The sequence below is a fragment of the Hemiscyllium ocellatum genome, chromosome 44 (genome assembly GCF_020745735.1).
Source record: "Hemiscyllium ocellatum isolate sHemOce1 chromosome 44, sHemOce1.pat.X.cur, whole genome shotgun sequence".
Lineage (NCBI taxonomy): Eukaryota > Metazoa > Chordata > Chondrichthyes > Orectolobiformes > Hemiscylliidae > Hemiscyllium > Hemiscyllium ocellatum.
The window spans coordinates 4,837,426-4,864,225 of NC_083444.1; the positions used below are offsets into that span (position 1 = coordinate 4,837,426).

The following is a 26,800-nucleotide window of genomic DNA, read 5'->3' on the forward strand; positions in this document are numbered from 1 at the left end:
ACTGGAGACAAGATGCATTTTGACAACTCAACGTGCTTTCCTCCATAGGATCTTTTCAAACCCCCAACCCCTGCACCTGGAAGGATATGGGCAGCAGATGGTTGGGAACACCACCCCCTGCAAGTTCCCCTCTGGCAAGCTTGATATCCTGACTTGGAAATGAATCACCATTCCTTTCCTGTTGCTGGGTAAAAATCCTGGAACTCCCCTCCTGCGAGCACTGTGGGTGTCCTTGAGCCCCAAAGACTGTAGCGATCAAAAAGTCAGTTCACCACCATTCACCACTTTCTCCAGACCCCAGCCAGCAATGCTGATATCCCATGGACAAACAAACAACTCTCACAGTGTTTCACACAAATGTTATCGAACAAGATAATGAACCTTGTGTATGTTCTCTCTTTGCAGCCTGAAAGATGATGATAGTGGAGACCATGAACATAGTGAAGACAGTGAATTATTGAAGGAGAAGGAAACAGAAGTGTGTGATCAAGAAAAGATTCAAAGCACAGCCAAACGAAAGGTGAGCATTGACATTTTCTCACGCGCCTTAAAACTAGAATTATTACTTTAATATTTGTAGAATGCAGTGAAATTATTATTTACCAACTGGCAAAGGGTACAGAGCAGGTGGTGCCAAATCCTGGGTGTACCTTTGAAATGTGTAGAACCAGATTGATATCACATTGATTTATATCTGTAATTCTACAGCTATCAAGTCATCTAGGAGGTTATAATGTATCCAGTGTTAACTCCAGACATTGCAGACATACCTCCCAAGTGAACAACTTATAGAGTCATGAAGTCATATAGCACAGAAACAGACTCTTCGGTGCAACTCATCCATGCTGACCAGCTTTCCCAAACTAATCTAGTCCCATTTGCCTATTTTGGGCCATATCGTTCCAAACCTTTCCTATTTATGTACTGTCCTGTCTTTTAAATGTAGTAACTGTACCTGCATCAACTACTTCCTCCAGCAGTTCATTCCATATACGCACCACTCTCTGCGTGAAGAGGTTGCCCCTCAGATCCCTTTTAAATCTTTCCCCTCTCACTTTAAAGCTATACCCTCTAGTTTTGAACTCCCCTACCCTCTGGAAAAGACCTTTGCTATTCACTTTATCTATGCTCCTCATGATTTTATAAACCCAGCAACAGGTCACCCCTAAACCTCTTAGGTTCCAGGGGTAAAAAAAAGTACCAGCCTACCTAGCCTCTCTTTATAACTCAAACCTTCCATCAGGTAATATTCTTGTAAATCTTTTCTGCACTCTTTCCAATATCCTTCATATTAGCAGGGTGATAAAGAACTGTATGTGCTTGTATCATCCATGTAAATCTTGTTTGCCTCTTTCTAGTACTTCTAAATTATTGTTGTAATATAGAGAGTAAAACATTCTTGCAAGAACAATAAAATTAACTAAGTTTAATGTGATCTTTGCATCTTTATATTCCAGTAGAAATTAACCCAAGTGTCTTTTTGTTTTTATTAATGACTTGATTTAATGTACTTACTACTATTGATGATTTCAGTATTGTATCATAGGATCCTTTTGCTCACTTTTCCAGTTTGTTTCTTATTATCCTCACAATGTGCGATCCCTTCATCTTTTACTTGCCTATATTAAAGTTTGTGACAAAAGCTTTGAACAGAAAAAAATGTTTTGTGAGTTTGCTTATGTTATTTCAGATAGTGTTGCTGCTCTTGATTTGGTCACTCTCTCGCTGTCTCTGGTCAATGCAATGCTGGTTCTTGAAGTGATCAAACATAGATCAGAGCATTGGACACCCAAAATTAGCTTGAGATACTGATCAGAGGCCAACTGCTGCCCCAAAGGAAAGTATGCAAGGCAAACTAATTTGTCCTGCTCTTGGATCTCTTATCCACAGTGTAGGTGGTAGTATAACAAAAAGTAGAGGACAGAGGCATTCAAACAGGCACCTGCGAAGACCCAGTATCCAGCTCCCTAAGCCCAAGCAACTTACAGTTAATTTTATAGATTCAAAGTAATTGCAAGGGAACAAGAAACAACTTAGTCTCCTTATCTGAGGAAGCTGCTATGGCTATTCAGGGAGTGCAAAGAAGGTCAACCAGACGGATCCATGATATGATGGCACTGACGTAGGGGGAGAGACTGGATCAATTAGGACTAGATTGGCTGCAGCTTAGAAGAATGCTGCGAGGGGAGTGTGTGGAATCTCCTAGAAATCTATAAAATTCTAACAGGATTGGACAGGGTAGATGCAAGAAAGATGTTTTCAATGACCAGGGACTCCAGATTCTAGGGGTCACAGAGAGGACAGAGATGAGGAGAAATTTCTTCACCCTGGAAATTGAAGCCAAACATTGAAGACTTTCAAGGAATATGTCGATATAGTTATTAGTTTTAAAGGGACGAAAGGATATGGAGAGAAAGCAGGAACAGGACAATGAGTTGGTTTTCAGCCACAATCATGCTGAATGGCAGAACAGTTTCAAAGGGCTGAGTGACCTACTCTTGCTCCTGTATTCAGTGCTTCTATGTGACACAAAGGGAAAAACTGGCACTACCTGAAAGTGAGCTGAAAGCAGTGGTGTTATCGCTGCACTGTTAATCTACAGACACAAGTGATGCTCTGGGGACTCAGGTTCAAATCTTGCCATGACAAATGATGGAATTTGAATTAAATAAAATCTGGAATTAAAGTACGTTGATGACCATGAATCCATTCTCAATTGTTGGAAAATTGCTCAAAATTCCAATTGTTGGAAAAAGCCTTTTTTTTAAAAGAATGTCATCCTTACCTGGTGACTCCAGACTGACCGGTCACTTAACTGCTCTTTGGGCGATAAGTGCTGGCCTGGCCAGAGACACCCTCATCACATGAATGAATAAAAAAGAAGCCTCACTGATAAAGTTCAAAAGAGAATTAAATCCTTAGTATAGTACAGCACTGAAGAAGCAATGTGGACTACTGAGTCCACTTATCTTTCTTGAGAGTAACTTCAAAAATAAGGATGTTGTTAAACTTGGGAGGATGCAGAAAAAGTTTACAAAGATGTTTCCAGGACTGGAGTGTTTGAGCTAGAGGGAGAGGCTGCATAGGCTGGAGGTATTTTCCCTGGAGTGTTGCGGGATGAAGGGTGACCTTGTGGAGGTTTATAAAATTGTGAGGACCATGAATAGGGTGAATAGCCAAAGTCTTTTTTTTCTGTGGTGGGGAAGTCCAAAACTAAAGGACAGAGGTTTAGAGTGAGGGGAAAGATTTGAAAAGAACCTGAGGGGTAACTTTTTCACACAGAGGATAATGAGTATATGAACTGAATTTCCAGAGGAAATGATGAAGGCTGGTACAATTACAACATTTAAAAGACATCTGGATGATTGCATGAAAAGGAAGGATTTAGAGGGATATGTGCCAAATGCTGGCGAATGGGACTGGAATAGATTGGGATGTTTGGTTGGTGCTGATGAGTTAGACCGACGAGTCTGTTTCTGTGCTGTATGAATCTATGACTCAGTCTGATCCATCTCTGTGTTCTGTAATAATTTTGAAAAGGGAATTAGTGGAAAACACTGAAGGAGACTGTCAGCTTTTTTTAAAGAACAATCCACTAATAGTCCCACTCCTCTGGTCTTTTCTCGTATTCATGCAGTTGTTTTTGGTTTCTACATACTTATCTATTTTCCTTTTGTTTAGAAGCTACAATTGAGTCATTTTCCATCACTCTATTATGCAGCACTTTCTAAATCTTACCCATTGTATAGAAGTGTCATTCTCTCATCGTCACTTCTTATTCTGCTAAGCATGTTAAATTTTTCTCTTTTGTTTATCCACCTTTCAGCCATTGGAAATAGTAAATAAAGAAAAACCGTCTAAACTCTTCACGATTTCAAACACCTCTATATTATCCTGTTTAATCCCTCCTCTTTTAAGGAGAACTCTAAATCATCCAGTCTGTCCATGTAACTGTAACGTCTCATTCCCAGAACCATCTGCCAAGCTTCCTGTATACTGTCTCTGAAACTTCCATGTACTTTCTAAAGTGTGGTGACCAGAACTAAACATAATACTCCATCTGGAACTGAGCTAGTATTTTACAACGGACTTGTAAAACGTCCTCACTTTTGGTTCTCTCTGTGTAGTAATTGGAACCAGGTTGACTACAAGATTGTTGATTGGGGTATTCAGCTGGGCCAATCAGGAAAGCCCTGGCTAACCAATATTAGTAGGAGATTTTGAATCTCCTCAGTTCTGATGACTGATTCCAAGCTGGCTCGCCGCAGCCAGTGTACTGTGCACAAGTGAATAAAGGGTAACTTGATGACAGATACTGACCTCTGTGCAGTTATTTCACAATGCCATACTTATAAACAGTATGATCATACAAGCTTTATTAACTCCATTGTTAACCTTACCTGCTACTTCAAAGATTAGGCACAAAGAATCCAGGATCCATATGTTCTCATATCCCCTTTAAAACAGAGAAGACACGAGACAACTTAAGTGGGACAATGTTCCGACCAAAATGCATCGAACCCAATGGAAGAAAACATTTAGGATTAGGGAAAGAGCTGGGGAAATTGACTGATTGGTAGCTCTTTAAAAGAGCCAACATGAGCACTACGGGCAAATGGTCGTCATTTGTTCTCTGTCTTTCTGTGTTTCTTATTCATTGTTTTATCTTGTTTCATGTTTTTGGAACACGGCCAAGATCCTTGCTTCATTGGCAATTGAAACAATCAAAGGTACAATCATCTGCTAATACCCGGGGAGGTGATCGTCTACTAGTATTTTCACTAGACTATTAATCCAGTGACCTCGGTAATGTCTTGGGAACCAGGATTCAAATCCTGCTACGGCAGATGATGGAATTTGAATTAATTTTTTTTACTAAATCTAGAATTAAGAGGCTGACGATGACCATAAATCCATTGTCAACTGCTGGAAAAACCGATTTCTTCACTAATGTCCTTCAGGAAAGGAAACTGCCATCCTTTGCTTTTCCGGCACCACACTCTCGACTATAATTTCCAGCATCTGCAGTCCTCACTTTCGCCTAACTGCCATCCTTACCTGGTCTGGCCTCCTGTGACTCCAGACTCTCAGCAATGTGGTTGACTCTTAAGCTAGGAAAGGACAATAAATGCCAGTCATGAATGAGTTTTTTTTTTAAATCTGCAGTTTGAGATGTATACATACTAATGTGAACATGGATTTAAATTGTAAACAGGCCCAGAGAGTTCAGTGATTCACAATTGAAGTCTAAAATTATGAGAACTGTGAGGAAAGGAAGTTAAGTTTAAAGCGCTGTTGATTAATTTTATTGATTGTGGTTTATACAGGCAGTGACACCTGGAGCTGGTGAACACCCTCTACAGTATAACTACACCTTCTGGTACTCCAGGCGCACACCAAGCAGGCCAGCCAACACTCAGAGCTACGAACAGAACATTAAACAGATTGGAACAGTTGCATCAGTAAGTAAGCTATTAAATCATGGAAAAGTAGAATTGTATTCATTATAAATACAATATAACAATGACATCCATCATGTGGAAAATATTAAAAGCTTTATTATTAAGGATGTTATAGCAGGGCATTTTGATAAATTTAAGTAATCAAGCAGATCCAACATGGTTTTGTCAAAGGGAAATCGTATTTAACTAATTTATTGAAGTTCTTTGAAGAAGTAACTTGTGCTATGGATAAAGGGGGACCAGTGAAACGTACTGTACTTAGATTTTCAGAGGAATTTAATAAGCTGCCACATCAAAGGTTATTGCAGAAAATAACAGCTCATTGTGTTGGAGGTAATGTATTGGCATGGATAGATATTGGCTTGCAAACAGGTAGCAATGCGTCAGAATAAATGGGTCTTTTTTAGGCTGGTTGGATATCACAAGTGGCGTGCCATTCAAATGGTGCTGGATTCTCAACTCTTTACAATTCATAAAAATGAATTCATAAGATGGACTGAAAGAAAGGGAGCTAAATTGATGACACAAGGGTAGGTAGAAAATTGTGTTGTGAAGAGGACATAAGGAACATTCAAAGTGATAGAGATGGGTTAAGAGAGTGTCCAATAATCTGACAATTGGAATGCGATGTGGGAAAGTGTGAATTTGTCCATTTTGGCAGAAAAAAAAAGAAGCATATCTGAATGGTAAGAGGTTGCAGAACTCTGAGAAATATATAAATCACTGAAGGTTAGTATGCAGGTACAGCAAGTAATCAGGAATGTTATGTTTTTGTTACAAGGGGGTTTAAATGCAAGAATAGGGAAATTATGCTTAAATCATACAGACTATATGTGGACTACTGTGTGCAGTCCTGGTCACCGTTCCTAAGGAAGGATATTAATGTATTGGAAGCAGTTCTAAGAAGTTTACTAGACTAATAGCTCGAATAAGCAGATTGTCTTATGAGGAAAGGCCAGACAGACAGTGGAATTTATGGAGTCAGTGATGACTAGACCCCAATTAAGGCAGATGAAACATTTTTTCTTGCAGAATGTTGAGAGTCTTTGGGATTCCCTTCCTCAAAAGGCATTGGGTGCAGAATCTATAAATAGTTTTATCAATGAAATGAAAAATTATCAGCGATGTGCAGGAATGTAGAGCTGAAGTTAAAAATGGGATCAGCCTCGATCTTATTAATGGTGGAGCAGGCTTGAAGGGCCAAGTACCTTCTCTTGTTCCCTGCTCATTTTATTAGTAACAGGAAGAGAGTATCAACATACTCATCTGTGGTAAATTGTTTGACAAATTGTGCCAAATCTGATGACATATGGTTAAATTCTGGATTTGATTTTGAGACACTTAATAAGTAACATATCTTTGAACTTAAACAAATAGCTCGTATTGACTGAAGGAAGCAGAGTTCTCCTGTCAGTCAAAAAGTTTAACTCTTATTGAGACTAACATGTCATAATCTGTACTTTAACAAAACACTAATATGCCACAGCTCCTAGTCTGGTATACTTGGGTAGCAGTGAGCTAATGGTTGAATTGTCTCCTTGCAACCATGTATTGAACCATAATAGCCTCCTCCGAAAGTCCCCACATCACAGAAGCCAGTCTTCAGCCAATTTGCTCCACGTAATATCAAGAAACCACAGGAGGCTCTGGATACTGCTAAGGTTGTAACAACATTTCAGTAATGGTACTATAGATGTGCTTCAGAGCTAACTGCACCCCTAGCCAAGCTATTCCAGCTACAATATTTGTATTTACCCAACAATGTGGAAAATTGCCCAGGTATACTCTGTACACAAAATGTTGAAGAAAATCTCTAGAGGCAGACTTTGAGCATTAACCAGTTTATTACACGATGCATCATGGGGAGATCATCATCCTAAATATAGCTCATCAGAACTCCGAAGTACAACAGAAAGTTACAAGATTACTTGAATAGAAAAACAAGACAGGGCTGAAACACAGGCTGACCATTAATTACATTGTGTCAGGATAGTCCGAGGGGGTACTGAATCAGGGGTCAGCTCTCAGGGTCAGCCCTAAAAGATTCTTTACATTCTATATTTAAATAGGACTGAAGGTTTTCACCTAACATGCTGTTTACAGAGATCTGTGACAGGTGCAGGACAGATGTCCTTAATTAGAGGAACAACCCACATTGGTAACATATTGTAGAGAGAAAGAGAAGCTAATTAACCAGAGGAGGCATGGTTGAACAATTAAGCGACACACACCAACAATGCATCACAGTGAGAAAGGACCTAAGCTATGTGTGAGACTGCCTCTTACAGCGACATGCCAAGTACTATTCTTCAGCAGGGTGAGGTGACCTCCAACAAAATAGTTCCTTAACCAGAACAGAAGGCACAGTCCACATTCCCTCCTTTTTCTTTTCTTAGTCAAAGAAGCAGGTCAGGATTTTCAACAAAAGAGGGAAATGTATCCAGAGCCAGGGGGATTGTCCAGAGGGGGAGGCTCAGAATTGGACAGCTAGTCCTCAGAATCTGAGGTATCAGCACCATTAGGGCTGGGAATCCAGACTCTGTGCCAGTGCAGGGGTTTGCTGCGAGGGGGATTTTGACCAGCCAGGCTGATGATGTGATGGAGGGTGGCAGCAGTGAGCAGTAGCAGCAAGGACCACGAAAAGTACAAAAGGACAACAGCAAGGACAATAAGCCCTTGTAGGAGGGCACTGCCCCAAGACTCGAGTGATGAGCCCACCCATCTTCACAAGAGCCATCAGGAGCAAGGTTCCCTCTAAGACGGTGCTCTTTCATCAAGTTCCATTCATCCACTCAAGTCTTCCGCTGATTTTGACCGCTGTGCGGGTGGAAACTCACAAGACACGGGCCTTCCCACCTAGGCTTCAATTTTACCCGGTGCCAATTCTTAGGCTTGGCATACCTGTGACTGTAAACTTTGAAGAGTTTTGGTTAAGTTATGCAGGTATTTCCCACTTGTCCACCACTGTTGTGACAATATTCTCAGTCATTGGGGTGGGTCTGATTCATTTACTATATGCACTTACTATTATTAGACAATATTCGTAACAATGTACTTGAGATAATTCTAGAAAATCAAGTTACAGGCAGGTGAAAGGGCCCACCAAGCAACGGTCCTGCCAGGAATGGGTTGCTCAGTACATCACTAATATTTACAGGTTTTTGTAAGGCTCGTCCTAATTACTGGATTAAGTGATCTGCAGTCATAACTGCGTATAGGCCCTAGGAGTGGCATTATATATCTGAATTGTCCTTCGAACATATTGATCTAATTGGACGGGTTTCTCCTTGCGAGCAGGGGTTTGGTTCATTAACATTACTCTGCTTTCCAAGATAGCCCCTGTTTACAGATGGATCAGGCCACTCACCCCCATGATGTCAACAATGATACCGGTTACCTATGCTGGACCCTTCATCTTTAGAGTAAGGGGAGGTTTATAATAAGGGGGTGTGCTGGGGACTTTCAGGAGATGTTAGAGGCTCAGTGAGTATCCTGGAATAAAATCCCCATTCCTCATCCATATCAATGTCATCCCAAACCTTAAATAATATTGGTATGCCAGACATAGGCTCAGGATGCTACCCGCCCCCCCCCCCTTCTTTTTTACACTTACCATTGTATTGCCTACTTCCATTGCTAATTGGACGTACAATACTCAATTGTTTTAAGGGATGGTCCAAGTGAACACTAATCAATGCAGCCATGTTTTCAACTAATCATGAGACAAAGACACAGATCACTGACAATGTGTGAAGGTATAAAAACTAAGTGATCTTGCCAGTTAATCCAGATTATGTAACTCTGGACTAATACAAACGGTTTTAACATATTGACTAATATAACCATATTGTTAATGAGAAATTGAAATGGAATAAATGACTAAAACATTTCACAGTTAATTAATAAGAACAAACAGATTCTAAAATCACAGAAATGACTCAAAGCTGCTTAGTGTTGCAGACATGAAATTGTGCATATCGCACTCAATTTATTAAATCACAAGTTTCCTCTTTTTGAGTATGAGTTCTGTCTGGAGGCTTCAATATAAATGGAAATCAATTATTTAAAACCCAAATTTACAATATAAAATGTGCACAGTTTCCAACCCTGTAATCCAATATAATTACATGGTTCTAGTCTCTCAATTTAAATCCCAGGTTTGGTTCCTTAAGCGGTTCTGATCAGTCATTGCTCATTTATAGTATTATAGGGTGTGAAATGACTGTAGCTGCATTAATCAGGTATTCTCTACTCCCATGATAACAAAATGCTTCTTATGCACAAATGATGACTTAATCCAAAGGCACATATATGAACAACTGCACCTTAACTTTTGTTACATGATTTTTTTCCTCACAAAATAGTGTTGAATTGGAACTTCAACTCTCAGTGAAGAAGGGAAACTGATAAAGAATAAAGCTACGACTTGCACTCCGTACATACAAATGAGGTGCAGCAGTCTCAAAATTATGTGAAAACAAACGAGTCTGAAAGTTCACTGTAATTCCTCCACTTAATGAGCAAATGTTAAAGTCTGAGGCAATTGCCCTCAATGTTAGGTTTAGATTATTTTTAAGAAATGAGCAGACACCTATTTTCATCCTGGAATAGAATCATTCCTCACTCAAGGCCAGGGTACAGTGCTACTGCTTTTACTGCCTTTAGTCAATCCTTTAATTAGACCGACACCTAGGGATGATAGGGGTAAAATTGATCTTTGGCAGTAACATGAAATTATGGAGAGGTTGAGAGCAGGTTTATACTGGTGTCAAATGGTGCAAAAAATCTAAGGAAAACGCATTTTTTTAGATTGTAATGTTGTCTTATGCCATAGTAAACTGATTTGAATTTCACGAAAAAATATGACTAGTTAGCAATTGACCGTACTGACCTCATGGTCTATAAGAAGAACATTACCAGATCTCGAGCTCCAGGGAACAAAGCAAAAACATTCAGTCACCAACAAACAAGTGTGCATTCAAACCAGACTACAAAGAGTTAACCACTCTGCAAGCTTCAGTGACTCAGAGCTGAGAGGATCTCTCTCTCTCTCTCTCTGGCAATGTTTCCCTATTCCAGTTTTTAGTTTCTATTGATTTCTTATTTGTAAGGGTAATGAAACATTCACATTCCAGAACAGTCAAAATTAAGGAGTTTCAATTTGAACAATATTTTCAAGCCAAGTTGTCCGTGCCTCTGCATTAGACCATGACCCGGGGGAAATAGTAGGCTAAATTCATTAAAGTCTGGACATCCTGAGACAAGCAACTATAAATACTGCAGTTTTGTACAAGCCAATTAAAAATGTTGAGCACTAGAGTGGATCAGGAGTGTTAGAGTAGATTAGCTTACTTACAGCGTGGAAACAGGCCCTTTGACCCAACAAGTCCACACCGACCCACCGAAGCGCAACCCACCCAGACCCATTCCCTTACATTTGCCCCTTCACCTAACGCTACGGGCAATTTAGCGTGGCCAATCCACCTAACCTGCAAATGTTTGGATTGTGGGAGGAAACCAGAGCACCAGGAGGGAACCCACGCAGTTCGATCCCATCCCACTGGGGAGAATGTGCAAACTCCACACAGAGAGTCGCCTGAGGCAGGAATTGAATCCGGGTCTCTGGCACTGTGAGGCAGCAGTGCTAACCATTGTGCCACTGTGCCGCCCATGAAACATGCCCCGGATCTTGGAGTGGGTCCAGGGCTTGTCAGGTGGAGTTTCATCCATCATAAGCGTGGGGCAAGCAAGTTCTTTATTACCAATCTCTGCAAATTGTGAGATGCTTTCACCAACAAGTGCTATCCAGATATTAGGACCCTGTTGAGTACTTACACTAGTAACTTGTGGTCAAGTAGCGCAAACTGTAGCAGTGTTTCTAACAGCATTCTGTCCCTGGTCAGCTTTCCTCCTCGTTTGGGAAACGACAACAGCATTTGGGGGACTTAGGGAAATAGAGCGCCAGTATGTTAGGAGGGTTTTGAAAGAGTTCCCAGGATGCTGACCGCGATGCAACTGGAGGGGCTGATGGCTCTTAGCCACTTTCTTAAAATCAACAAGGGAATCTCCTACCATAAGTATTGCATTTCGCATGTTTACCATGGCGTTTCACTGTCCCTTCTGAGGGGACAAAAGGTGTGGAGGGTCCAACCTGCACAGCAGGACAAGATTGCCTTGTTCCTGGGGCTGGCACTTCAGTCTTACTTGTAAAGTGATTCGATCCCATCCTCACCTCCCAAGTCCCATATACACAACAGTCACCTACAGGCAAATGAATAAGACACAAACAAAGACAAACAGCAAAACAAACCAACAAGACAAACACTGGCACCAGGTCAGTTCCTCAAGGCCTCCCCAAGCCCAGCAATCAGCTGAGTTTGCAATTCTAAACATTTAGATCTGTCCATCTTCCGCCTTGCCTCAGGAGATTAGTCTGCAGGCTCAGGTTAGTAGTTTGCAAGATTTTAGAAATTTAGAGAGGCTATCTGTCCATCTTCCATTTTACCTCGGGGGATAAGCTTGCACGCTCAGGTCATGGTTAAACACTTACCTGAGTTTGCTAATTTAAAGCGATCTTTCCAGTCTTCTGTCTCGCCTCAAGGGATCAGTCTGCAGGCTCAGGTCAGGATCATGCACTTAACCAGTTGTAGCAATCTTGATTAGCCCCACACAATACTCACATTTACTCATACACCAGTTTAAAGTATTGAAGGCACTAATTTAGGTCTGCGCAAGACCCCATAATGAAGGGGATCCAGCTGGCTAATGCCAGTTGTTGAACTAAATCTCTAGAGGCAGACCTTGAGCAAAAGCCATCATAGGGAGACTACTGTCCTAAGTATGGTTCGGCAGAACTCTGAGGAACCAAAAGTTACAAGTTTATATAAAAAGCAAGACAGAGCTGAAACACAGGCTGATCATTAATTAAAAAGTGTCAGGATAGTCCGAGGAGGTACCGAATCGGGGGTCAGCCGTAAAAGATGTTACACAGTCTACAAGTAAACAGGACTGACAGTTATCACCTAACATGCTGTTTATAGAGATCTGTAACAATTCCAGGAAAGGTATCCTTAATTAGAGGAACAACACACATTTGCAATATATCGTAGAGAAAGAGAAGCTAAGCTACACACACCAACAGTACACCACAGTGAGAAAGCATCTTCTGGTCTTAAGCTATGTGTGAGAGACAGCCTCTTACAGCGACATGCCAAGTACTATTTTTCAGCAAGGTGAAGGGATCTCCAGCAAAATGTTCCTTAACCGGGACGTAAGGCATGACCAAGAAAATGGCTTCCACGCACAAGGCAGGATGAATCTAATCCAGGCAGTTTCCAAACCATCATCTACTCTTGATCATCAGTAAAGTGATGGGAGGTGTCATCAACAGTGCTAAGAAGCAGCATTTGTTTAGCAATAACCTGCTCACTGACAGTCAGTTTATGATCAGCCAGGGCCACTCAGCTCCTGACCCCATTACAGCATTAGTTTGAAGATGGAAAAGAGAACTGAATTTCAGAGGTGAGAGAAGAGTGACTGCCCTTGAGACCAAGCTGTACTTGACCAGATGTGGCATTAAGGAACCCAAGCAAAATTTGAATCAATGGGAATTGAAGGGGAGTGTTGCTCTGCTGGTTGGAGTTATACCTAGCACATCTGATCTGCTTATACTGCTCATAAACAAAACTTTTCACTGTACCTCAGTACATGTGACAATAAATCAATCAATCAGTCAATCAATCAAAGGAAGATGGTTGGAGGTCAGTCATCTTGGCTCCAGGATATCACTGCAGAGTATTCTGAGGGTAATGTCCTAGCCCCAGCCATCTTCAGCTGCTTCATTAATGACTTTCCCTCCGTCAGAAGGTCAGAAGTGGGAATATTTGCTGATTAAATGTTCAACACCACTCTCATCTCTTCTGATATTGAAGCAGTCCACGTCCAAACGTGACAAGACCTGGACAAAATCCAGATTAGGGCTCCCAAGTGCTAAGTAACAGTCAGGCTATACAAGTGCCATGCACTGACAGTCTGCAACAAGAGAGAATCTAATCATCACCTTTTGGCTTTCAATGGCAGTTACCATCACTGAAACTCCCACTATCAACAACAGTGGTCGGGTGGGGGTTACCATTGACCCGTAAGTAAATTGGACCAGCCATTTTAATACTGTGGCTAAAAGAGCAGGTCAGAGATGTGGAATCCTGCAGTGACTAACTCACCTCCTGACTCACAAAACCTATCCGCCATCAAAAGGCACAAGTCAGGAAAGTGATGGAATACTCCCACTTGCCTAGATGAGTGCAGGTCCAGCAGCACTCAAGAAACTTTACATCATCTAGAACAAGGAGAAAGTGAGGTCTGCAGATGCTGGAGATCAGAGCTGAAAATGTGTTGCTGGAAAAGCGCAGCAGGTCAGGCAGCATCCAAGGAACAGGAGAGTTGACGTTTCGGGCATAAGTCCTTCTTCAGGATTCCTGAAGAAGGGCTTATGTCCGAAATGTCGAATCTCCTGTTCCTTGGATGCTGCCTGACCTGCTGCGCTTTTCCAGCAACACATTTTCAGATCATCTAGAACAAAGCAACCCATCTGATTAGCACCACATCCACAAACATTCACTCCTTCCACCATTGACACTCATCAGTAGCTCCAAGATGGACTGAAGACTTGCAAAATGGTTCTTTCCAAATCCATGACCACCTCTATCAAGAAAGATAAGAGCAGTAGATACATATTAACACCACCATCTTAAGTTACCCTCCAAGCCACTCACGTCCAGACTTGGATGTGTGTCACCATTGCTTCTGGGTCAAAACCCTGAAACTCCTTTCCGAATGGCACTGTACAAAATGGACAACAGCAGTTTAAGAAAGCCAGCACATCATCACATTCTCAAAGACTACTAGAGAAGGGTAGTAATCCTGGCCCAGCCAGTGATATCCCATCCCATGAACAAATATATTAAGACCTTCACAGTGTGGATTCATGAATAGGTGTCTAAAGCAGAAAGGATGGGTGACCAATTATTGACCATTTTCTAAAAAGAAACCGAAGTTTGAGGATATGCAACAGATAAGAGAAGCAAACAACGTGTTCCCATTATTTCCATTTGCAGAAAAAGTTTGATTCTTTATTGCTGCCAGAAATTATTTAGATTAATGTCGCATGACAAAAGTTATATTCGCAGATTTTTAATTTTGTTCTTCTGCCTGCTTGAGACAAATGAAATTGATTATGGTTAAAGAGATGAAAGTTTGTGGCCCTGAGAATTAAAGTTCTTGTACTTGGAAGGGATGCAAGTGTTTGTGCAGCCTACCAATTTGATATGGGTAAGGGGTGTGGTAGATGCCCTGGTTTTATGCAAATAAATCTGAATGGCAGAGCTTTTTGAGAGAGCCTGAGAAATGTAGTGCTTTTGCGAGAAAGCAGCAGATGGAGAATTAGAAATGTGAAGGATCTCTATCACCTTTCCGTATGTCAGCCTGTATGGATTTCCAGCCTTTCTTTGCTTCACTATTGACAGATATGTTTAATTGTTTGGCACCTGAGCGCTGGAACATTCCTCTCTCTCTTCATCTTCCTTTTAAGGCACCTGTTATGAAGATGTGAGTGTATTGTACCTTTAAGAGTTAAAAGAGAGGAAAAACTATCTGATAGCAGCAAGTGTTCTGAAAAAATATACATTTTAACATGGGCTCCACCTAATGGGGCAGTTATGACAGTTGGTTGCCTGGAAATGACAAAACAGATTTGAATTAGGTCAATCAGTTTAAATTATACCCTGAGAAATAACAAACTGCAATCCAGTTCTAATTTAGTATATTGACAATCTTAAAAGCCAGTGACACAGTCCTATGCTTTGTGGGTATAAGACCAGGGAAAATTGAACAGTTGTGAGGAGAACTGCCAAGCTACCCGCATGTAAAGACTGTCTGAAAAATAGCTCTCTTAAAGGTACCTTTACTGATCATTTACCTGTGAAGCAGAATCTCAAAGAAGGAAAAAAGACGACCGGAATACAGAGAAGACTGAAAGCTGCCTAGTTTTGAGATAAGAAGTTTTGTTTTGTAAGTTGAAATTGGGAGTTTTATCAGACTAGTATTACAGAAGGGAAGGTAAAAGATAAGTTAGAGAGGAGTTGTAAATAGTTGGTCGTTAATTATTCTCTGTTTTACTTCCAGAAATAAAGTTTTTCAATTTTTACTTTAAATAATCCTTGGCCTCTTGAATTTTCACAGATTACTGCACGGGATAAACCTTTTCTGGTTTGCTGGTTTACAGTAAACAGGAGAGTTTACCCCATATCGTCGCAATGCCCCATCAGCTTGTGGTCAGCTAATATCTGTTTAATATTTCCTTCTGTGCCTCTCTGTTAGGTTTTATTTGATAATGCTTCTCTGAAGCACCTTGGGACTTCTTTACTACTTTATTTGGGACATTATTTGCCTTCAGAAAGGAGGGCACAAATAACATCCTCAAAATGTTGGGGAGTATTGGGTCCAGTGAGAGGGAGGAACTGATGGAACTTAAGGAAATCAGTATAAGTAGGGAAATTGTGTTGAGGAAATTGATGCGATTAAAGATCAATAAATCCCTGGAACTCGGGCTAACTGTCATATTCCTGCTTCTCTTTTCTGTATTTGTATGTTTAACATTACAGCAGCTTGTGCTTACAAGGAATTGACTGAGATTAGCTAACTATTCCTTTTTATGCTGTTAACACCTCACATATCTGACTCAGTAGACTATATAAATGTCATTTAATGTTGATCATTTAGTGGTAACTTTGAATTCCAGGTAGAACAGTTCTGGAGGTTCTATAGCCATTTGGTGCGGCCGGGTGACTTGACTGGACATAGTGATTTCCACCTCTTCAAAGAAGGCATCAAACCCATGTGGGAGGTGAGTAGGATGCATCAGAGAATTTAACCATTGCCTTTGTTTCATTGGCATCCAAGAAAAAAGTCTCACATAATATCTGATTTGTCTCAATACAGGATGAGGCCAACAAAAATGGTGGTAAATGGATAATACGCTTACGCAAAGGCCTGGCATCCCGGTTTTGGGAGAATATTATTTTGGCAATGTTGGGAGAGCAGTTTATGGTTGGAGAAGAGATCTGTGGTGTTGTGGTGTCGATCCGGTTTCAGGTGCGTGCTTGGTGACAATGGGTTGGTTGTTGATAAATCACCACAAGTTACTTTTAATTCAGCTGCTTATTTAGAAATCTCACAGACAATCAAGTACTGAAATAATGATTTAAACTTAATTGCATCTAGCAACCAAAATAAGACTAAGTAAGCAAATTAAACCTCGCAACCCAACTTGGCTATTACTTAATCAATTATGCAATTTGGCCAGGATTCCCCCAGTGTTCAATCCTTAGGTAAAGTTGTCCTTCAGAGTTCTGCTAAAGGTGGAGATCTGGTGTTTGATTCTAATACAATTTTCTCTCTTTCAAGCTTATGCTGTGACATTATCATTGATTCGATAGATTCTTTCATCCCCAATATTAATTACTTTCCTTGAGATCTCAAGTCTGTAGTTTATCTTCCTATCAGAAGTAGTTCCCCTGTTCTTTGTTCCTTTGTCTTAACTGTCTGTTCAAAGACATAGTTTTTCTGTGATTAACTCCTTAAATTCTTCTGCAGGGCAGTCCTTGTCCTTTATGGCAGTAAAGCATCCAGTTTATCAAGCAGGTGTCAGAGCAGATTTGTTTTTAGAATCTCACCAAGATGTGGTTAATTGCTTTCAGTCTCTGTGTAACAGTTTGTCTTTGTCGCTTTCATCTTGAGAAAGTTCATTGCAGAAAGAGTTATTGCTTATTCTTTCAATGCATGAACAGTTATTCAAGTTCTGAAGTGTACAATATCATAGAGTATTTAAGCATCCGATGGGCGCTGGGAGCTGTAACACAATTTGAACTGCTTTGCAGGCAGAAGCAGCTTTTTATTAACAAGCTTCTCTAGAACTCCTTGATTTTCTGATTAAACGGCTTAATGCAGCATTTCACAGTTTAAAACGCAAATGGGAGTGACTTTTGCATATAAACTTTGCCAGTTTCACAAATATACTTGACATTAAATTGTTTTTAAAAATCAGATTAAAAACAGGAACTTGCCTTCATATCATAGATTGTGTCGCACAGAAAGGGGCCAATTGCCCCATCTTACTGTGGCTTGTATGAACCACTTAGCTACTTACTGTCTGTATTTATAAAAATGTCCTGTATGTCTTTTTTAAAATTTGGATATCTGGATATCTCGGATCTCTCTGTCTGTGCATAATTTAAAATTTGTTACATAGTACAAAATTCCAAGGTGCTATCGCGAAAGCAAAGAAACAGATGCCAAGACAATTACAAGGAGAGGCTTAATGGGGTGAATTGGAAGTCTTTCAAGAAGGACTTATAGTGTGCTGTTAAAAGTGGATGGGTGCTTTGAGGAAATACAAGACTGCATTGATTTTGTTAGATTCATGATCACAATTATCTGTTAAAGGCAATTGACAATTTGCAGCAGTTTTCTGTTGATTTACTGAGAAGCAGCAGTTTAGATATGGCCCATTAGTTAATTAGTCAAGGAAAGGAAATATACGACCTATGACAGATGAGAATGTATCACAGATCCTGAATCCATTATGTAAAATGGAGGAGGAGAGACAGCACACTCCCGTGTGTCAGATATCTTAATAGTCTTTGGCAGCAGCTTCTTTGTTCTCCCCTTGAGCTAACGAAAGGGAATTTCTGATCTTCCCTCAAAAGGATGGAGGCTTGTCCCCCCAGTTTGTACTTCTCTGTCCCCACCTATCCCTATTGGTATGCATTATTTTGGGGCCTGGCTATCTCTGCTGTGTCAATCATCTGTCTAGATCCTCTCAGCCAGTGACCGTGGGCAGCTACCCATCAACAACTACGCTGTGGTCTCATTGCTCATCCCCATTTGAATATTAGCTTCCATTCCTTCGAAGTGATAGGGTCGTGTGGCACCGGCTAAATCTTTTATTAATGCTTGTGGAAAGCCAGCTACTAATGTGGCACAGTTAACTGATGTTTCATGCTGCACAAGTATAGAATACTGATTCAGCACAGTTTCAAAGAGATTCCACATTCCAACAGTTGTAAGGTCAGTGGTGGGATGAGCTGGAAGAAATGCACATGTGGTCACGACTGAAAAACCTTTGGGGTGCTGACAAAGATAGAAATGTACATGAGATTGCAAAACCAGACTGCAATAACGTGGGAAAAGATTTGAGGCCATGAATTAAATGATTTTTAAATTCAAAGTGTTGAGAAATGAGGAGTCATTGTAGATTATCAGGCATGAGTGATTTGATCATGGACAATGGTGTTTTGGACAAGTTGCTACCTGTGGTTCAGAAAAATAATTTATTTCTAACTGCTTGGGGGCTTCAATTTTGACTTTGAAATTATCCTCTGGGTAATTAAGAATGGACAATAAATGCTGGCTTAGCAAGTAATGCCCTCGCCCGAGAAAGACTTAAAAAAACTCTCTGCAAATCTTTCGATTTTGCTAGTCAGAAAACATTAATGCAAAATGTACTTAGCACAACACTCAGCAGAACTTACTCCCATTAATTTCACCCAAAGCTGATTTTGTGGCAAACAACAGTTTCCACGGAACATTCATTTCCTCTCTTGTGCAGAATGGAAGCAATAAGAGGTTAGGTTTGCATTTCATATGCAATAATTAGGTAAACTTAAACTTCATACAGGCTGATATTACACTGGCAAAATCTAGCGAACTGCAGTGATATAGTCCTGCTCAATATAAATAACCAGATTTGCAGAGAGTTTTTTAAATTCATTCTGGAGTGAGGGCATTACTTGCTAAGCCAGCATTTATTACTCATTCTTAATTGCCCAGAGGATAATTAAAAGTCAACCACATTACTGTGAGTCAGGAGTCATATGTAGGCTGGACCTGGTAAACCGCTATGTTATAATTTGTGTAAAGGTCAGACGTTGTGAGTTCAAGCACAACTATAAGATATGAAGACGTCGCATCAACTGATATTTCATTGCAGGACTGAGCTGGTGTTTCTTTGTACAAGTTGCCATCTTTCATGTGAGAAGTCAAAGTGAGGCCTTTTTTAAAATTCATTAAATGTAAACAGTGCTGTGATAGTATATGACGATGACCAAAAGTTTTTCCAATTTGCTGGGCAATGATTATTCTCGAGCAATGCCACTAAAACAAATTAAGTGGCCAATGCTCCACTGCTACCTTTGAGATCTTTCTTTGTCCAAATTGTCTGCCTTGTGTAGTGATTACACTTCAGAAAATACTTCATCAACTGTAAAGCATTTTGACATTTGAGATCATGAAGAAAAGCTTTTGTTTATAGGAAAGTCTGTTCAGAAATGTAACTATTGTGTGAAAAATGTTCCTATTTAACTTATTCATTGGCAGGAAGATATAATTTCGGTGTGGAACAAGACAGCCAGCGATCAAGCAACTACTGCTCGGATACGTGACACTTTGCGTCGTGTATTGAACCTACCACCTAGCACTATAATGGAGTACAAGACACATACAGACAGTATCAAGTAAGATTGGCTCAATGTGGATTTTTACTGAGAATTGAATGGTAGTTAACTTATTAAAAGCTTCCCTGCAGCCCTGAGTAACCTCAAAGCCCAGATACAGGATGTTGTTAATTAGAGAGGCCTCTGATATCATTCCTAGTTTGCACCAAGTTAAGCTGATACCATCCAGACTGCTTCAGTGCTGTTGAAGTATGCAAAATGGAATGTACTTGAAGGTTCTACCCCTTAATAGACTCTGTATAATTTCTGACTGACCTCTAAGATTTTCAGGTTTGAGACCACTGTTGCCTAATAATGACAATTGACCAATTGGAATAAATTTCAGACTGTTTTATTTTCTAAGATGCAACAGTTTAGATATGGTATACTAAATAGAAAAGCCATAACAGATTGAAGTTGAGGAGGCAACATTCTGATCTTCAGCTGAAGGGCTTCTTGGGACTTCTTCTTCCTCACCTACTCCATCTTCCATCTGAAAGTGGCAGCTGACTGACGAGTGCCCCCAGCTCTGTGCACTTGTTGATGTTTCTAGGATTGCAATCTATGCCATGTCAATCACCCATTTTGAATCCTTCTAGCCAAAATAGATGGGACAGCTATGCACAACATCAGAATGACCATTACCCCCTTGCCCACCCCCTCACCTTAAGATTAGTTTTCATTCGTCTTGGAAACAAAGCTATCATTTTCGTAAAGATTGCATTAACAGTTGGGTATATATGGTGCCAGATGGTCCATGGAACATCGTAGCTGTGGTGATCCTGGTAGCTTTTCTGTTACCTTCTCATCATCCTTGATTTTTGGAGTTTGTTTATATTTGGATAAAGGACATAATTCAGTGTCAGTATTTTTATAAAATCTAATGTTATTCAGTTTGTGGTGGTTGCATTGGTGGTTCTTGGCTAGAGTCTCGCCTGCCACACGGGAGGCCTGGGTTTGATTTCCAGCCAATGCGTGACACTCCTTTCCTTCCTTTCTTAGCCACAATAGTGCAGTGGCTGTGTTCCTAGCTCTGAGCTGGGGAATCCTGGGTTCAAGTCCCACTTGCAATGACATCTCTGAGCAGGCTGACTAGCAAATAGTGCAGATATGAAAATAGCTGGGTTGTAGTGGGTGATTTTAACTTCCCCTATATTGACTGTGCCTTCCTTAGTGCTAGAAGTTTGGATAGGGAGCAATTTGTTAGGTCTGTCCAGGAACGTTTTTTTGAAACAGTATGTGGGTAGTCCAATGAGGAAGGGTGCCAGACTGAACCCATTGGGTTCTATTGGTAACTATTGGGAAATGAGCCCAGCCCAAGTGATCAAAGTTTCAGTAGGGAGGCACTTTGGGGCATAATTCCATAAGTTTTCGTATACTTATGGATAAGGACAAAAATGAACCTCGGATGAAGGTGTTAAGTTGAGGGAAGGCCAATTATAACTGAATTAGCAAGAATTGGAGATTGTGGATTGGGAGTGGCTGTTTGACAGTAAATCCACATCTGAAATGTTGGAATCTTTTGAAGACCTGTTGATTTGGAGTGCAGGACCGGTCTGATCCTTTGAAAATGAAGGTCAGGAATGGCAGGCTTTGGGAACCTTGGATGACTGGGGATATTATCAGCTTAGTCAAAACTGAAGGAAGCATACTTAAGGTTTAGGCAAGGAAGAACAGACAAAGATCTTACAAAATATAGAGAAAGTGGGAAGGAGCTCAAATGGAGAGTTAGGAGGGCTAAAAGGGCTACGAAATGCCCATGTAGTAGTAAAAAGTGAGGTCTGCAGATGCTGGAGATCAGAGCTGAAAATGTGTTACTGGTTAAAGCACAGCAGGTCAGGCAGCATCCAAGGAACAGGAAATTCGACGTTCCAGGCCAGAGCCCTACATCAGGATGAATTCCTGATGAAGGGCTCTGGCCCGAAACGTCGAATTTCCTGTTCCTTGGATGCTGCCTGACCTGCTGTGCTTTAACCAGCAACACATTTCAGCTATGAAATGCCCATGGTCAGTATGGTTAAGGAGAATCCCAAGGCATTATATACACATATTAGGAGCAAGAGGATAGCTAGGAAAAGAGTAGGCCCACTCAAGAATAAAGGAGGGAGGTTATGTGTGGAGCCAAAGGAAATGAGTGAAATCTTTAATGAACACTTTACATTGGTATTCACCACAAAGAGGAACTTGATGGATGTTCAGGCTGGGGAAAAGTGTATGAATACTCTTGTGCAGGTCAACATAATGAAGGAGGGCATGTTGGGTATTTTGAAAGATATTAAAGAGATCCATCCCAGAATACTGTGGGAGGCAAGAGAGGAAATAGCTGGGACTTTAACAGATATCTTTGTATCAGCTTGGCCTCAGGCGAGGTTCCATTGGACTGGAGAATGGCCAATGTTGTCCCTGTATTTAAGGGGGGAACATATTATCCAGAAAATTACAGGCTGGTGAGTCTGACATCAGTGGTTGGGAAAATATAGGAGAAGATACTGAGAGACAGGATTTATTCACATTTGGAAACAAATGGATTTGGGCAGCATAGGTTTGTGCAGGGAAGGTCATGTCTCACCAATTTGTTTGAGTTTTTTAAGGAGTTGACAAGAATAATTGATGGGGGAAGTGGATGTTGTCTATGTGGACTTTAGTAAGGCATTTGGTAAGGTACTTCTTGATAGCCTGGTAGAAAATGTCGAGTCTCATAAAATCTGGGGTGAGCTGGCTAGATGGATGCAAAACTGCTTTTGCCAAAGAAGATAAAAAGTGGTGGTGGAAGGGTGCTTTGTGGAATGGAGATCAGTAACTAGTGGTGTTCCCCAGGGATCAGTGCTGGGACCTTTATTGTTTGTAATATATAAATGATCTGGAGGAACATGTAGGTGGTCTGACTAGTAAGTTTGCAGCTGACACCAAAATTGGTGCCGTGGCAGATAGTGTAGAGGATTGTCAAAGGTTACAGCTGGATATGGATAGGTTGCAGCTTTGGGCAGAGAAATGGCAGATGGAGTTTAATCCTGACAAATGCAAGATGATGCATTTTGGAAGATCAAATTCAGGTGCAAATCTTACAATAAGTGTCAGTACCCTTATGAGCATTGCCATTTAGAGGAACCTGTTCATACAGGTCCACATATCCCTGAAAGTGGCAACACAAGTGGATAAGATAGTCAAGAAGGCATTTGGGATGCTTGCCTTCATTGGCCAGGGATTAAGTATAAACGTTGGCAAGTTATGTTACAGCTGTATAAAACTTTCATTAGGCCACATTTGGAATATTGCATGCAATTCTGGTTACCATAGTACAGAGGGATGTGGATGCTTTGGAGAGGGTGCAGAGGTTTACCAAGATGTTGCCTGGCCTGGAGGGTTTTAGTTCTGGGAAGAGGTTGGGTGAACTTAGATTGTTTTCACTGGAAGGACGGAGGCTGAGGGAGCGACCTGATAAATGTCGACAAAATTATGAGGGGCTTAGATAGGATGGACAGTTAGAAGCTTTTTCCCAGGGTAGAAAGGTCAGCTATGAAAGGGCACAGGTTCCAGGTGAAAAGGGAAAACTTTAGGGAAGATGTGTAGGAAAATATTTTCACACAGCGGTTGTTGGATGCCTGGAGTGCACTGCTGGTGGAGGCACATTCATAATGTTTAATATGTATCTTGATAGACACATGAATGGGAAGTGAATAGAGGGATAGAAATCATGAAAAGGCATAAATATCAGGTCTAAATAAGGAGTAGGAATCATTGCAGACTTGGTGAGTCGAAGGCCTGTTCCTGTTCTGTATTGTATTGTACATTGTATTGTAGAACATACTTGAAAATATTACCAAGCTTTTGGTTTTAAATGGGATACTAATTTCTGTCAGACCTTCCCTCAAATCAGAAGCTCGATGGACTGAATTTTATCTTGAAACGACGTTTTGTAATATACAACTTTGAACGTAGTTACGTAATTAACAAGGGAATATAACAAGTTCACATTGCACTTCTAAAACAGAAATCAAATGGATTAAGGATCTAGACTATTTTAGATTATTGCTAACCTGATTCTGAATCTATTATTTAAGTTACTGCTTGTCACCAGCATCAGCTCTTTGTAATCTGCTAATGGCTCCCAGTTCTCCTTTAATGAACATCTAGTTGCTTATGAGTGCCTAGTGCTGCGTGATCAGTGTTCTGTACTCACCTGCTGCTCAGCAGATATTCTTTCCTGGTGCTTGATGGAAATGTGAATGAATCTTAGTAAATAATAGCTATTGCTGTTAATGCTTTCTAAACAATCTTTTACAGTTCACCCGGTATTACGAGTGATTTTTCCAATCACAATCAATGTAATTAGTCACATGATAGGTCACTGAATCCTTTCATTGTCTTCCTCGACTCTGCCTTAAATTACTGTTCCCTCTGTCATTTCAGGGACAACTCCAGCTTTCGGAACACGAAGATTGCAGTATAATGCAGAATTCCACAGTGCACGACTCCTCAGTCTGGCATAACATTTGAACTACAGCAGTGGAGTGTCAAAAGGCATTGAAAAACAGACTGGTGGTAGACACCTTGTCACTATGAATTTATTTTGTTGCCTGTTGGGCAATTGCAAGTACAAATGATAAACATTTTACTTCTGTGCAGATCCTTTCCCTCTGTGGAGGGCAACGATTTATTGTGAAATCTTTAGTGGGTTTCTTGTCAGCTGTATAAGAGTGGGAGGACACGTCCTGAGACTGGCTGTTGTTGCAGGACTTTGACTGTCATTACCCATTCTCTACCTCCATTGGTAGATCCTGACTAAATTTATCACCTTGAAATCTGATTAGCTTTTTCAGCTTAATCCTTCAATTACTGGGCCTTTAAAGTTTCAGTTTCAGTGAAGAAACAAAGATTGGAATGCATATCATCTTTTAGAAATATATATTTGTAAAATGAATATTGAAATTATGCTATGTTGGTATTTTTGTGAAGGGACTTAACATGTTAGTATTAAATTTCTTAACCTTGGAAATTTGCTTACCCATTTAAGATAAATAGTTTACCACTGAACAAAAGTTAGGTATTACAGAGTTAAGCCTGTGTTTCCATAAAATAATTTCAGTGCTGCTGTTCCCCCCACCCAAAAATTGCATAATTATTGTATTGCTACAATAAAAGAAAGTGACGTTCTCCCCATTAACTTATTTCTGTGTCATTATACCTCAGTGACTTTTACTGAAAATTCAATCTCAATCTACTTCACAGCCGATCTCACTAGCATTCCAACTTATACCACAGAGTCAAGGGCCTAAACTCTAGATTTTTAATTGTCCATCTTGTCTAAATGCCAATTGGAGACCAGCTAGCTCCATAACATCCCCTTGCTACCTTTACCTGGGAGATGAGGTCAAGGTAAGGACTGTTATTAGGAGCAATCAGTAATGGAAAAAAAACCCATTCTGGATCATAGCTCCAGTGACATGAATAAAATCCAAAGGCACAGGATACTGAAAGTGATTTGGGCCACAAGTGATGCCTAGGCCATTCTATTAGAGTTTGGTGCACATTGACCTCCATCCTTAACTTCCTCCAATCCATTGTTTGCTCCTTTGCACTAATTATTTTGTTTGATGGTGGTTGAACTGGCATTTATTGCTAATCCATGAATGCCCTGGAAAGCTGTATGTGGACGCATTGAATTGCTGTCATACTTGTTCTGCTGTTGCTCCAAGTCAAAATATTGTGTGACTTGAAAGGAAATTTGAAGCTGATAATGTTCCCTTTTCGTTGCTAATTTTATCCTTCTACGGAAAGGAAGTGCTGTCAATGTAACATTGTTCTGAGGAAAGGTCACTCAACCTGAAACATTAACTCTGATTCTCACCACAGATGTGGCCAGACCTGCTGAGCTTTCCAACAATTCCTGTTTTTTTTGGTACATTAGAACAATGGAGACTTGACAACACAAAAGGAGGCAATTTGGAATGTGACATCCTTGCCAACTCTTTATCAAGTAATCCGGGCAGTCTCATTCCCCTGCCTTTAACCTTATAGCCTTGCAAGTTTTCTCCACCTTAACTGTCTTTTAACACGACTCACTGTGGTAATGCACTGGAAGTCAAGCCACACTACTCCAGAAATCATCGTAAATATAAAAATTTGACCATCGAATTAACCAATTCTATCTAACTGTCTTATCTCAGGTTAAAAAAAATGCACAGCAGGATTTTTTTTTCCAAGAGTAAGTAAATAACAATTTATTGCAAATAAATTGCCTTTAACCAACGGCAAAAAGAAATCTGAATTGCTGACTTATGATTCTATAACTTGAACTGTACCCTGTTTAAAAATCCCCATACACAGAAACAAGATGTGAATATAATGGGTAGATAAAAACAAAAAATTGTAAACAGTTTCCTTGCACTGGTGTGGACCACAGGTGTCTAAATTGTTTTCTTTCTGTTCCTTTTGATTTCTTCTGACTCTTTTTATTAATGCTGAAAGGTTATGGTTATACCTGTTCTTAGTCTTCATTCAATGGGTTGTGGATTTGCCTTTTCAGTGAGTCTGAAGGTGATTTCTTTCCCCCTTTCTCTTTTACTAGGATTTGCAAAGCGAGTGGTTAACGAAGGAAACATGAGGGAGATACCTAACTTTAAGGGATTTTTCTTCTGTTTTTCCAATCAGAGGAGGGGGATAAAGAAAGAGGGATGCTTTCTGTTTGCTAGCTAAATATTCCTGCTGTATTGTCTATACATAAGGCTGTAGCCACCTGCCCAAGAACCAATCAAGAAGTTGTTACTATGCTGAGCTCTCCTGGTACCA

General features: G+C 40.4%; 1 protein-coding gene across 1 annotated transcript in view; it reads left to right on the top strand.

The window, feature by feature from the left end:
* LOC132835153 (eukaryotic translation initiation factor 4E type 2-like) overlaps positions 1 to 25,171 on the top strand; it is a 41,621-nt gene extending 16,450 nt beyond the window's left edge. Inside the window, exons 2-7 of the mRNA XM_060854486.1 lie at positions 406 to 520; positions 5,328 to 5,462; positions 16,261 to 16,365; positions 16,461 to 16,613; positions 19,896 to 20,032; positions 24,422 to 25,171. Of these exons, the coding sequence (XP_060710469.1) occupies positions 406 to 520; positions 5,328 to 5,462; positions 16,261 to 16,365; positions 16,461 to 16,613; positions 19,896 to 20,032; positions 24,422 to 24,461 (685 nt within the window). The 3' untranslated portion in view covers positions 24,462 to 25,171. The remainder of the gene's footprint in view (positions 1 to 405; positions 521 to 5,327; positions 5,463 to 16,260; positions 16,366 to 16,460; positions 16,614 to 19,895; positions 20,033 to 24,421) is intronic.
* The last annotated feature ends 1,629 nt before the right edge of the window (positions 25,172 to 26,800 follow it).